General features: G+C 41.7%; 1 protein-coding gene across 6 annotated transcripts in view; it reads left to right on the top strand.

The window, feature by feature from the left end:
* Window positions 1-12,920, top strand: part of ADCY5 (adenylate cyclase 5) — a 190,674-nt gene that overhangs the window by 132,088 nt on the left and 45,666 nt on the right. For all 6 annotated transcript variants that reach the window (XM_081005709.1, XM_081005708.1, XM_081005712.1 and 3 more), the window contains 3 exons: window positions 4,066-4,224; window positions 5,895-6,036; window positions 10,341-10,481. In XM_081005709.1, the coding sequence (XP_080861835.1) occupies window positions 4,066-4,224; window positions 5,895-6,036; window positions 10,341-10,481 (442 nt within the window). The remainder of the gene's footprint in view (window positions 1-4,065; window positions 4,225-5,894; window positions 6,037-10,340; window positions 10,482-12,920) is intronic.

The raw sequence follows: 12,920 nt of genomic DNA, 5'->3' as shown, positions 1-12,920 counted from the left end.
TCGCAAGATGAAAAAATCCGCAAGACGAAGAAACTCGCAGAATGGATTAATTTCGTCTTGCGAGGCACCACTGTATTCTGGCATACATGTCCAACAGCCATGCTTGCACGATGGTGCAGCTGGTTCCTGTCATGCAGATAGCAACTATGCAGGGCCCTGATCCAAACTGGGATCAAAGTGGGGCAAAGCTGGTTCCTGTCATGCCATGGACTGGATGCAAATTCCCCTCCCGAGTCTAGGTAAAAAATATTCTCACCAAAGTGCTCAGCACTTTGCTGAGCTCTTTAGCTTAGCTTGGCTTGTGCAGATGCTCCTTGTGTCTAGATGGCTGCTGGTGTTACAACTGGAATAGCTGCAGTTAAAGTTCTCTTTGATCGTCTGCTTCATGCTGAAGGGCAGCTTGGGCAACTAGATTAGGCAATTAGATTGGGCAACTAGATTGGTGAGCATGGCAGTGACCCAGCTAATGTCCCCAAACAGCTGTGTGCTAAGATGCCAAACCTGAAAAAGTAAGGACATTATGATCTCTTTTGTTTTATGTTGAACTTCTTTGCCTGAAGAAGAGTCTGTGGGTGGTCAAAAACTTGATATTTCACACGATTAAAGGCTCTGTTAAAGATACTGAGCAAAATCCCAACAAAGTTAGGGGCACCTTGAACTTGCATATGCAAGCAGTTGATTGTCATCTTAAATCATATAGATTTCTGTATGACATAGAGCAGCAACTTTTCTTTGGATTGCACCTATTCTTTCAACCAGTACTTGACATCTCCATTTCAAGGTAAACAATCTGCTTCTTAGTTATCCTTTCAGCTCTTTACATGAGACCTCCGAGTATAGGCCGGTATATAAATTCAATAAATAATAATAATAATTTCCACGAAATAGATGCTGAAAAGCTACGAAAGCAAAATAGTGCTGTGTTAATGTTTCAGAAGCATAAAGAGGATCCTAAAAGGACCAGCAGTTTTAGTGCTTGCCATTCCAGCATTCTGATTTTTATTACCTTCGCTTGTCTGAGAAGCATTCTCTTTTCATCAGAGAATATGGAGGAGGCAGTGAGAACAAAAAGTCTCTCACTCCAGATTTAGCAAAGAGATAAGATTGTTGAATCCTTTTCATCCCACACAAAGTGGGAACCAGGTTTTTCAAAGCTGACAGGGAACAATTTGTAAACAAAAATGGAGTGCCCTTCAGTGCCTGTATCGGTGCTTTATATAAAACACACTGCTGCTCTGTGGAAATGCCACAGAGCCTTGCTTGCAGCCCCAGTGAATTAGAAAAAGCACCACATTGTATCAGGGCCAAATTAGAAAAGATTCATAGTGGGATGGGGAGGAATTCTGTGGGATTTAGGCACCTCAGGTGCATTCATATATACTCCCTTTGAAGTAAGTCCCATTGAAGTCAGTAGGGCCTACTTTTGAGTAGATATGAACAGGTTTGCACTGAATGTTGTCAAGGACAGTTTTGAGAAATGCAACAATTGCTTGGCCTGATGTGAGCAGCACTAAAATAAACAAGGACCACAGCTTAGATTCTGCCCTCAACAACCAAGGCTTGATTCACATACTTTGTTTTGCTGTATGCACAAACAATCCTAGCTATCCTCAGGTACACAGCTATGTGGAACACCATAGGATGAAGATGAAAGCAACCTGTTTGGAAGTGTTCTCACTGCATTCATTTTATCAGTATATTCCTTGTGAGGTAAAAGTTGTGAAAAAATGATGGTGCAAATTTTTAGCAGAATTCGGCATGCACTGTGCACATCACTGATAGACCAACATCAACGATGTCATCAAGAAGCCAGTGTGGTGTAGTGGTTAAGAGCGGTAGTCTCGTAATCTGGTGAACCGGGTTCGCATCTCCGCTCCTCCACATGCAGCTGCTGGGTGACCTTGGGCCAGTCACACTTCTTTGAAGTCTCTCAGCCCCACTCACCTCACAGAGTGTTTGTTGTGGGGGAGGAAGGGAAAGGAGAATGTTAGCCACTTTGAGACTCCTTAGGGTAGTGATAAAGCGCGATATCAAATCCAAACTCCTCCTCCTCTTCTTCTTCTTCTTCTTCTTCTCCTCCTCCTCCTCCTCCTCCTCCTCCTCCTCCTCCTCCTCCTCTCACATCTCTGCAGCATTTTTGCTCTCAAAAAGAAGTTTGTCTTTATTATTAATAAAGCAACTAATCAATGAATAACCATACATGTGCCTTTTTTTAAAGTGACAGGGTATCTGCAGCATGAAGGAAGGGGCAACACTATAACTGAGCCAGTGTTTGTTTCATACAAATGCTGTCATACAAATTGTGAAGCTAGGAGAAAGTGAAGGTTACAAGGAGCTCCTCTGATTGCACATTATGTTTGAGGGGAAATGTGCAGCCAATGGTTACACTTTGGCTGATAGACCTCCTGTGAATTATGTTTTTATGTTGCATTTGTCTTCACACCTAATGTTCAGTATGAGGTTCACAGGGAAAATAAATGTCTGATGTTATCTGATGCCTGGAGAACACTGGTGATCTAAGATCATAGCGTCCACTAAGGGCCAACCCCAGCCCCTGGAACGGATTTCCTAGAATTTGATCTACGCCTGTTCACCACAAGCCCTAAATTCCTCCCCCTGTTGGTTCCTGTCTGTTTCCCAGTTTCCCCAAAGCTTGGAGCAGGAGAGCTTAGATCATGCAAATGATAGAAAAGAAAATTTGAAAACCACTTCTGAGCTCCATGACCCCATTCTGAACGGGGGCCTGACAGCTGTAAAACTTCATGGGAGAGCTGATCACAGATCTCCTGGTGTCACATGTGGTTTGTTCTTAATACAGTTGCATAGAAAGCATGTCAAGTATTCTGACTGCTGCACACAGCACTATATCAGAACTCCCATGAGTTGTGTTAGCAGTATGATCCTCTCATTACAGATGTGCATAGGGGTTGGGGGAGAGGCACTGAAGCAGGAAGAATAGAGCTTGATACAACCTTACGGGCAGCTAAGGCAAGAGGCTTGACCGAAGAACCACTCAACTCGCTCTGCACTAGGTCTATTAAATTGGTAGCTGATCTGAAATGCCACCTTCCCATGTCTGCCAAACCTTTCCACCAGTAAAGTTGCATTCTGCAAAGAAAAGGCAGAATTGGGGGAAGCAGAGAACAAAATGCAGTTTCTGTCTACAATGCGGTCATGCTTGATTCATTAGACAATCCGACCCATGACATCTTCTCATTCCACTGAAGTTCACTGTTACTCTCTGTACAGCACAACCATCCTGGAAGTGGCTGAGCTGTGGCGGCTCCCCACAGCAGCCATAACATGTCCAGTGACAGCAATCACGAGCAAGCATTTAAGGTCTTTCAAGGCCAAGAGTCGCCTCAGTGGTTTCCTCCCTAATCCCTAGATATAATTTCATTGCAAATTGCTGTGTTCTTCCAAGTAAACTTTTGCCCTAAAAGGCAAAACCCCACAAAGGATTCCAGTGATAATTTTGGGAGCAAGCTTTGTACATCTGAGAGCTCATTAGCATTGGAGCCTGTTGGGAGTAACTGAAGAAGACAGACCTGTCTGCTCTGCTGCTGCAGCAGCTCAGTATGTCTTGCTACAGTGAATAATTCACATATGTATTATGTTTCATCTCTGGAACATTTGATGCCTGGTACTCTGTGAATAAATTGAGAGCTCTGGAATCTTGTTCTTTTTCTCTTCACAACATGGCTATTATGTTTAATGAGGCTCTGAAAGCTGGCAAGTTATGTCCAGCTTTGGTGTGGAAATCAGAGGCCAGAGCTCTTTGCAGTGCCCCAGATATCCCCCCCCCCCCACAAAAAAACCCTGTGCTTTGAACTGAAAGCAAATTGACATCCTTGGCTAACTCCTCCATCCAGTGATTTGTGTTGCTGGTCTAGCCAACCTTCACAGTGTGGTTTCTGCCTTACCTAGTGAAATATAGCATTTAAGCAACACTGTATGTGTGTGTTTACATTATTTTTTTAAAAAACTGAGGACAGTCTCTTAGGTTCAAATTTGTGCCCTCTTCAATGTCTTTCATTCCCCCCCCCCTCCTGCATCCTTCTTCAGATTAGTGCGGGAGGTGACAGGTGTCAACGTGAACATGCGAGTTGGGATCCACAGCGGGAGAGTTCATTGTGGAGTCTTGGGCCTCAGGAAATGGCAATTTGATGTGTGGTCAAATGATGTCACATTAGCTAATCACATGGAAGCAGGCGGCAAAGCGGGGTAAGAGAGTCCTACCTTTGAAGTCTACTGTTCTGTTTGATTTTGCTCCAGTAACTTCTCTGCAGCCTCACATTAATACATTTACCCTTTAATTATATTCTTGGATACAGGAAGTATGGACGAGCAGTTCTACCTAGATTCGGGCAAATTACTAACTTTTGATGTTGCGCTCTCTGTACAAAAGGAGAGATGGGAAGTACAGCGTGTCCAAATTAAAACTTCGGATGCCATTTCTTTGCTTCTTCCTGTTCATGTCTGTTACCAAAAAGTGGACTTTAAAATCCTGATCTGGCTTATAGAAATGGTATAGCACAAATGGTGCAAAACTAACTCCTCTTTCTCTGGGTCTGATCTGCCCATGTAGCACAATGCCAGCCTCAGGAGGTGGTGTATTCTACACAGGGAAAGGATTGCTAAAATTATGAAATTTAGAGCTGTGCTGAATGTTCACATGCAAACAATGTAACAAAAAAAAGTCTGGTTTGGCATGACACACTAAACCAGGGGTTGTCAACCTGGTCCCTACCGCCCACTAATGGGCGTTTCAGGGTTCTAGGTGGGCGGTAGGGGGTTCTATGGCACAAGCTGAATCCTCCTTCCATCGAGCACTGGTGGGCGGTAAGGAAATTTTACCATCAAGAAAAATGCATTAGTGGGCAGTAGGTATAAAAAGGTTGACTACCCCAGCACTAAACCAAATGGTTGCACAGTCTGACTAAAACAATGCGACCATGAGGGTTCTTGGAGAGGCCACGTTTTGCTCTTCCTGAGTCTTATTTGCTGCTGTGTCATGCTAAGTCAAGGATGTTGTGCTTGTTGTGCAAAGCTGGGCCATTGTTTTCTGCTTTCACCTGGAAACAGAACCTAAATAGGCATGTACCTGAAAAAAATGCAAAAAGAGGGGATGCATCCCCTCTTTTTGCAAAGTGTGAAAGTATTAATAAAAAGCACTTGCACACACCATTGCAGCTTAGCCCTAATGAAACTACAAATCATGGTCACCAACACAAGTTGCTCCAATATTTTATTCCATTTTTATTCCATTTAAAATGTTTTTGCTCTGCTTTTATCTCCCTGGAAATTGAAACAGTTAACTACAATACAAGCATCAGTAAAATATGCATGTGTGTGTGTGTGTGTGTGTGTGTGTGTGTGTGTGTGACTAATAGAACCCCCCACTGTAGCCTCATTAAATTTTCAGTATGTATATGTCCCCTAAAAATTGTTTAAAAAGAGACGTATCTACCCTTTTCTTGAAAATCTGAAGTCAGGTGAAGGGCCTCTTTGTAAATGAGCCAAGAAGCCTTGATCCTAGCTCTCATGGGATGTCTCTTGACCATATCAAAGAGAAGAGGGATAGTTAGGAGTGGCAGTGAACCATTGCCTGTTATTGGTGAGCTGGGGTGGCATAGGTTGAATGGTTGAACAAATAAAATAACAGTTTAGTCAAGGGATACTTATAAGCACAGGAAAACATAGGCATAACGTTTGTTTTTATGTTATTGACCTCTATGTTAAGCACAAAACTGTGGAACGATTATAGTGGCAGGGTAGGATTTCAGTACAACTTGACCATTCCATTGCATGTAATAGTTTTCTCTTCCAGACCGCTTCTTTCTCAGTTCATTCAATGATTTTTATTATTTGGTTGCCTTTTGTCTTCATCCAAGGCGAATCCACATAACAAAAGCTACACTGAACTACCTGAACGGTGACTATGAAGTTGAGCTTGGTTTTGGAGGAGAACGTAATGCTTACCTCAAAGAGCATAGTATTGAGACTTTCCTCATTGTACGATGCAGCCAAAAAAGGGTAAGAGTTAGCCAAAAGTTATAATAGGTTAATAGTCCAGCTGTGCCATATAAAAAGATGGTACCATAGCTACATACCCATGACAACCTGCTAAGCAGGAAGTGGAAGAGTCCATGGTGTAAGATGGTTCATATTGAGTTCATGTTGCTCTCACTATTTAGAGGATTAGATGCTCTCCTTTCTTTTGAGGAGTTTGCACAAAACCTGTATCCATTTATCTTTTGTCATCCAATTATTTTGCCTTGGTACTATTATTTCAACCTAACTCCCTGGTGAGTCAATCAATGAACATTCTGGTTCCTCGTGATCTCACTAACAATGTTAAGCACAGAGAAATCAGCTGCAACTGTATGAGATCAAGGCAGGAGGTCTGTTTCCTATGGTTGTTCACTTTCGCCAAACCCATCTTTGGTTCACTCCTGAACACAAAATGGAGGCTAACAGTGAAAACTTTATAACATCACCCTATGTAGAGATATTTTATGGGCAAACAAACAAACAAATGTCCTTCAAATACCTCTCTATAGGCTGTATCTGGATTGTGTCCTACTAAACTTGGGTACAGGTTGCTTGGGGTTTTTTTTTCTAAAAATGCAGCAATAATGTAATCGAACAAAAATGTTGAAAGTGATGTTTAGAGCAGAAATAGTTCCATCAACTCCTAGGAGTGCAAGTCAATTGTTCTCCAAGTGGTGTTCTAGAAATCCACCCAGCTGAACAAACAGAATGATTTCTGAGATGACTTTCATGTGATCCTAATGCAGCAAGATAATCAGATAATCTTAATATCTCAGACTTTATGAATTTCAGCCAAGTTTGAGTCCAGTTCATATAAATTTACTCTGTTACAATGTTGCTGTTGGAAAAACAAATCAGTCTAGAAAGCACCACTTAGATGGATTAGAATGATGAAGCCTACATTGCTTTGGGCAAAGTAGCTCAGAGGGTGTCATATATGCATGAACATGAACTGAGTGGCATGTCCACAATTTACACAGCAGAATAGAGAGCTTTAATTGAAATGAAGAAGAATGTGGAACAGAAAGAAGCATAATCAGAGACAGAAAGATGTTAATTTTGTCTTTTATCTCAGCTTAGCACAAAGAACAGTCTTCAGAGCTAACAGCAATGCCTCCTTCTGTACCTTTCCCTATCTGAACCCTGCAGGCAGTCTTTCCCTATGCTGTGCTTGCAGTGGAATAAATAGCTTTACATCTGTTCTTTGCTCCAATTTGAGGAATCTCCCATACGCATAGCTGAAAGAGGCTGATGTTGGTCCATGGTAACACTTAACATTTGAAAGTACAAAAGAGCTAATGACAAGGAACAAAGCGTTTCTAAGACTGCAATCTTGAGTTTCCTTACCATAAGAGGCTTGGATACTTATGAATTGTCCTTGTAAATCATTCAGAGTTTTGGGAGAAACCTTTCCCTTTGTGTAAAGGGGAAAAAACAAACTGTCTGAACATAGCGACCTTTATAAATATTTCAGCATTAAATTAGGGAAGCTCAGATTTTAATCTCAGAAGGTTCTTAAAGTAGATTGTTCTTCAGATACTTAAAAATAAATATGGCGCACTCCATTTTGTATCCAGAGCTACAAATCCAGGCAATGACAAAAAATGCTACCAATCATTTCCAGACAAATAACAGTGAGTTGTACCCTGAGCTTCAGGACACTATTAAGACAGATGGCCTCATTTTTAGGAATGGAGCATGTATGTCTACAGTTTCAATTTTATATGAGCTGCTAGAAGTTTATTGCATTTTTCAAGAGAATGGTGACTGTGTTTGTCAGCACTCGAAGTGAATGACTTCATTTGCATAAACTTTTTACAATTAGCAGCAAAGTTGGCAGGTTTGCAAAATGTGCTTTATTTAGCACAAGTAGCTTAGCCTGCAGAAGCTGTAGGCTTCTCTCCCCTACTGTGTTTTATCTGGTGGGAACTGCAACACACCTAAGACAATTTGTGGCCCATTGCAAGAGTTCCTTTTATTGACTTGGAGGGCTATTACATCACTTTGTTATAGCCATAGATAAGTGTTTTCCTTTTATCTGTTCTTAGCTATACCCCACAGTAGAACTGCCAATAAAAACACCCTCGCTCCTGCCCCAGTACCACCCTGGACCCTGTGGTTGTAGCTCACAGTAAATCTGGAAAGAGCTCAACCACAAGTCTGAATTCAGACAACATCCTAAATCAAAATGCTAAATCAAACCTTTCCTTAGCTTGCATGCTGTGCTATGGGAGTTCATTGTTCCCCCTAAGGCCAAGGCCTGGCGTAGTGTGGCATGTGGACCAGGCCTTTGTCTAATGTCCTTTGTCTAATGTCTTTTAACTGGTGCTAAGAGTTGTGGGCTTGTTTGGTCGGTCCCTCCCCCATTACTGTTATAGACAGAATAATATTAAAACAACACAAACAGAATATAAAAAGAATACCCTCCAAAACAGAAATGTGAATTAACAGTGCAATTGTGTTTACTGAGTTGCAGCTTCGGGACAGGATTCAAACAATGGTTCCTGCTAGCAGAAGCCCATGCAAGGACTTCCGCTAGCATAGCTGGACTTTCCCCTTCTGTCCTTCCTCCAAGCCTGCAGAATTGGCTGGGGTGGCGAATGCCTGGAAGAACCCCCAGAACAGTGTGGAGGGGGAGGAGAGCAGGGGTTATTCCGTCTGGCAAGCTGAAAAGCTTACACTCACAGAATGATTGCCATTGTGCTAGGTGGAAAGTCTCTCTTTGTTTTAAATAAACAAATGGCTGCACTGGTTTCATTTGATGTCCCAGAATATATCAGATTAGCCTTTATAAGAGTGGTAGCTGTCCTAACTAAGGCATGTCAGAATGGGTACCGAGGGAAATATGCTATCCGTGCTCAGCTGGGCTGGTCTTCCATCTGTCTGCACTGTCCCAGCGATAAGACCAAGAGACCCAGTCCACTCTGAATGTTCTCCTGAGCTGGATTGTTATTGGTATTAGAAAGTAAGGAGAGATTAAAAAAAAAATTGCTCCTCCATTTTCTCCCACATCCTGCTCCACTGAAGTTAGGACTGCAGGATGTACTGGCAAACCCTGAAATGAAGAAACCTCTTGAAATAATACAAAGTGTCTTTCCTAAGTGCTCAAAGCATTTAATACACATTGTTCTCAGTAAGTCAGAAATATGATTGTTAGAGAAAGTTCATGATATGACAGCTCTTATCTGTGAATAGGAGGGTTTTATAATGTAATGAAACAGTTTTAAAGAAAGATAAAGGCTTGGTTTTATGGCAGCTTTTTAGATAACTACTAGTTGCAAAACCCCTAGCTGAGCTATAATAAAATGTACAGGCAATGTCATTTGTTCATGCCATGCAATAAATATTTAGCTGCAGATTACTGATTTGCTCTTTCTTCCTTTTTTGGCATCTAATGAGATATATTTTTAAAATCTGTAGATGTAAAATCAGTTTCAGCTGGAAGGCAGAAATAGACAGACTAGGAATGTAAAATAAATCATTGTGGCTATTTCTGAAAGGAAAAAAGCCAGCTAAATACATAACTAAGTGAATTCATAGTATTATATATTTAGAAGCACTTGAACCTCACTTTCGGTCATAATGCAGCATTCTGGCACTAGACATCTGTAGTTGGAGCTCTTCTACATTAAACAGCACTTTTTGGATGCAGAAAAGAGAAGGCATGATTATCATGGGGTTCAATTCTCCTTTGCTGATCTTTCTGTGATTTGCCATTTATGACTTTTTTGTTTAATGCGGCCATGTTCAAATTCTTCTAACAAATTTTAACCCTAAATGTCTCAGGCTCCATATATTTGAAATACTACCTCCTTCCCTATAGACCCTTTTGGGTGCTACAATGGGTGGAGGGTGCCATCTTGGGATGGCGGCCTGGAGAGGCCATTATCCGTGACAGTTCCTAAGTGGTGGAGCTCCTTTCCCACACCTTCATCATACAGCTTTCAGCGAGTGCTGAAAATCCACCTCTCCTTTACCATGGCTTTTGACACCTTATTTCTGTAACTTTTGTTATTTTAAACAAGCTGTTTTTAATATTGTGTGATACTGTGTTTTAATATTAATATTATGCTTTATTTGTTGTAACCTGCCAGGGGACCATAGGGTGAAGGGAGTGTAATATAGTGAGTAACATGAGAAGAATACTTATCACAGCCATCCAGTCTTAAAGATTTTGGTTAATATGCTGGTTGAGGATTATAAAGAAGTTAAGACAGGGTTTAGGATGACATATAGCCACTGAAATGTTTCAAAATATAATCTCTTTACTATGTTCTTCTTTCTAGAAAGATGAGAAAGCGACAATAGCCAAGATGAATCGTCAGCGCACTAATTCCATTGGCCACAACCCGCCACACTGGGGAGTAGATCGTTCCTTTTACAACCATCTTGGCAGCAACCAAGTTTCCAAGGAGATGAAAAGAATGGTAACGCTGTTCAGTTTTATGCAGCATGTGTTGCTGTTGTGTGTGAAGTGTGTGTGTGTGTGTGTGTGTGTGTGTGTGTGTATGTAAATATATATTCCTATATTTAGTCTATGGTGGCTGTGGCATTACTATGTTAGGGAGCAATTGGGGTACAAATCAAACCAGATACAACATGCTCTGTAAACCCCGAGCTCATAAACAGTGCAGTGGTTCAAACTTTAAACAACAACAACAAACAACCCCCAAGTAATACTGTTTCTAAAAAATAGTGTCCTTCACGTAGACTGTGAGGACCAGCCAGAGGGTTGGATTGTATCTCATCAGTATCTGCTGCTTGGCTCAGGACTGACTGAAGGCAGCAGTAGGAAAAGACTGGTACAACCCGAGTTGCATCAAACATCTGCTGCTAACACTTACCCTAGACAAGGCCATTCCTACTACACAGTCTGAAAGGTAAAGTAAACTGTATACTTTACCTTGCATTTTCAGGGGGGGGAAGTCTCACAAACAGCACTGTCTAAAAGGGAATGCGGAATGGCTTACTAAAACCCATTATGTTTCTTGCAAAGCAGTCTACGTTGGGTCTACCCTGTCTAATCTGTTTTTAATTTATTTCTGTTGTTGTTGATCTCCCTCCTCCCCCAGTTAGATTAAGCAAGGGTTTCTCACACAATGATGATGAGGCAGAAGATGAAATGCAGAGCTCTTCCAGATGACCTGTTTATTGAGCATTCATCTTGATTTGCTTGGACAAATCTTAGGGAGAGGTTAGACCATGTCTGGTCTTTGTTGAAAATTCATTCTGATTAGTTTGCAAGGCGGTTATTTGAAAATGAGCATTCATACTGATTTGTTTGTGTGGCAGTCATACTTCCCATTAATCATTCATTCATCCCTGTCATTTTCCTAACCATGAGAAGTCCACTTTTAAAGTGGGTGTGTTGCATCAGGGCAACTTTAATCCAGTTTAATTGTGCAAACCTAATTTTCCAGTATGTGCTTGAATCCTTTTGGCAAAATACTGGCAGTCTGGAGGCAGCCTCAGCACAGACAACAATTAAAGGGAAAGTTTCACATTAAAGAATAATGAGTACTTTCACCAACGGCCCAAAGTTCAGTGTTAAAATTCAAAAATGTACTGTGAAAGTGGCTTGTGGGCTTGACTACTGGGGAAAACACAGTACTTGCTTCAGCTGTATAATCTGCTGGTCAGACATGAAGCAGGAGCCCCTCACCCATCTTCAATAGAGGTATTATTGCTTAGCTGGGCAATGCGTTTAGGAGCCTAAGGACTGCCAAGAGTGGCACTGTCATTCAAAGCTCAGCCCAGCCCCTTTTAGAAATGAGAGACACCACATTCCTGGGTGTAACCCACCACTAGATAAGAACATAAGAAGAGCCTACTGGATCAGGCTAATGACCCATCTAGTCTAGCATCATGTTGCCACAGTGGCCTACCAGATGCCTGTGGGAAACAGAATATTCAGCAGAATTGACTTGAACTCTGTGAGTTCTTCTTAGTGTGTCCTGTGGATGGTCCATAAACCCTTCCCCATTGGGTTGGAGGAGTCAAACAGATATGGAACTTGTTCTTTTGTTTGCCACAGAACACCAGGTGTTTCTACGGTACAGTGTCCAAAACCAACTTAAAGTGCGGTCCCATGAATATTTACTTGGAAGTGACAACACTGTTGTTCAGTAGGACTTACTCACAAGTAATTGGACCCAATTTTGACTGGATAAGTTGCCATTATGGGATGCGGGTGGCGCTGTGGTCTAAACCACTCAGCCTAGGGCTTGCTGATCGGAAGGTTGGCGGTTCGAATCCCCGCAGCGTGGTCAGCGCCCATTGTTTGGTTCCAGCTCCTGCCAACCTAGCAGTTTGAAAGCACATCAAAGTGCAAGTAGATAAATAGGTACCTCTCCGGCGGGAAGGTAAACGGCATTTCCGTGTGCTGTTCTGGTTTTGCCAGAAGCGGCTTAGTCATGCTGGCCACATGACCCGGAAAAACTGTCTGTGGACAAACGTTGGCTCCCTCGGCCAGTAAAGCGAGATGAGCGCCGCAACCCCAGAGTCATTTGCGACTGGACTTAACTGTCAGGGGTCCTTTACCTTTACCTTTAAGTTGCCATTATAGGAAGTAAGTAAGTAAGTGGTGATAGAGTGTATGTGTGTGTGTGTTGCCGTATCTAATCAAGACGGGAGCAAGCTGCTTTCTTAGAAGGTTTATATACTATATTTATTCATAGTTTAGTGCTGAGCAGCTTGAATACCCTCTTGGTAGTCATATTGGGAAATTCACTGGACATATCTTAGCTGTGAAATACACATTCTCTTTACATGCTATTTATATATTTTGCTCTCATGTTACGTTATGATAGATTTATGGAAATTATTGACATAAAAATGTAACATTAGAAACAACATTAGAGCAACTC

This window comes from Podarcis pityusensis, assembly GCF_964106645.2.
Source record: "Podarcis pityusensis genome assembly, chromosome: 1".
In the NCBI taxonomy this organism is placed as follows: domain Eukaryota; kingdom Metazoa; phylum Chordata; class Lepidosauria; order Squamata; family Lacertidae; genus Podarcis; species Podarcis pityusensis.
The sequence above is the reverse complement of the archived record's forward strand: the minus strand, read 5'-3'. Positions and strand labels throughout refer to the sequence as shown.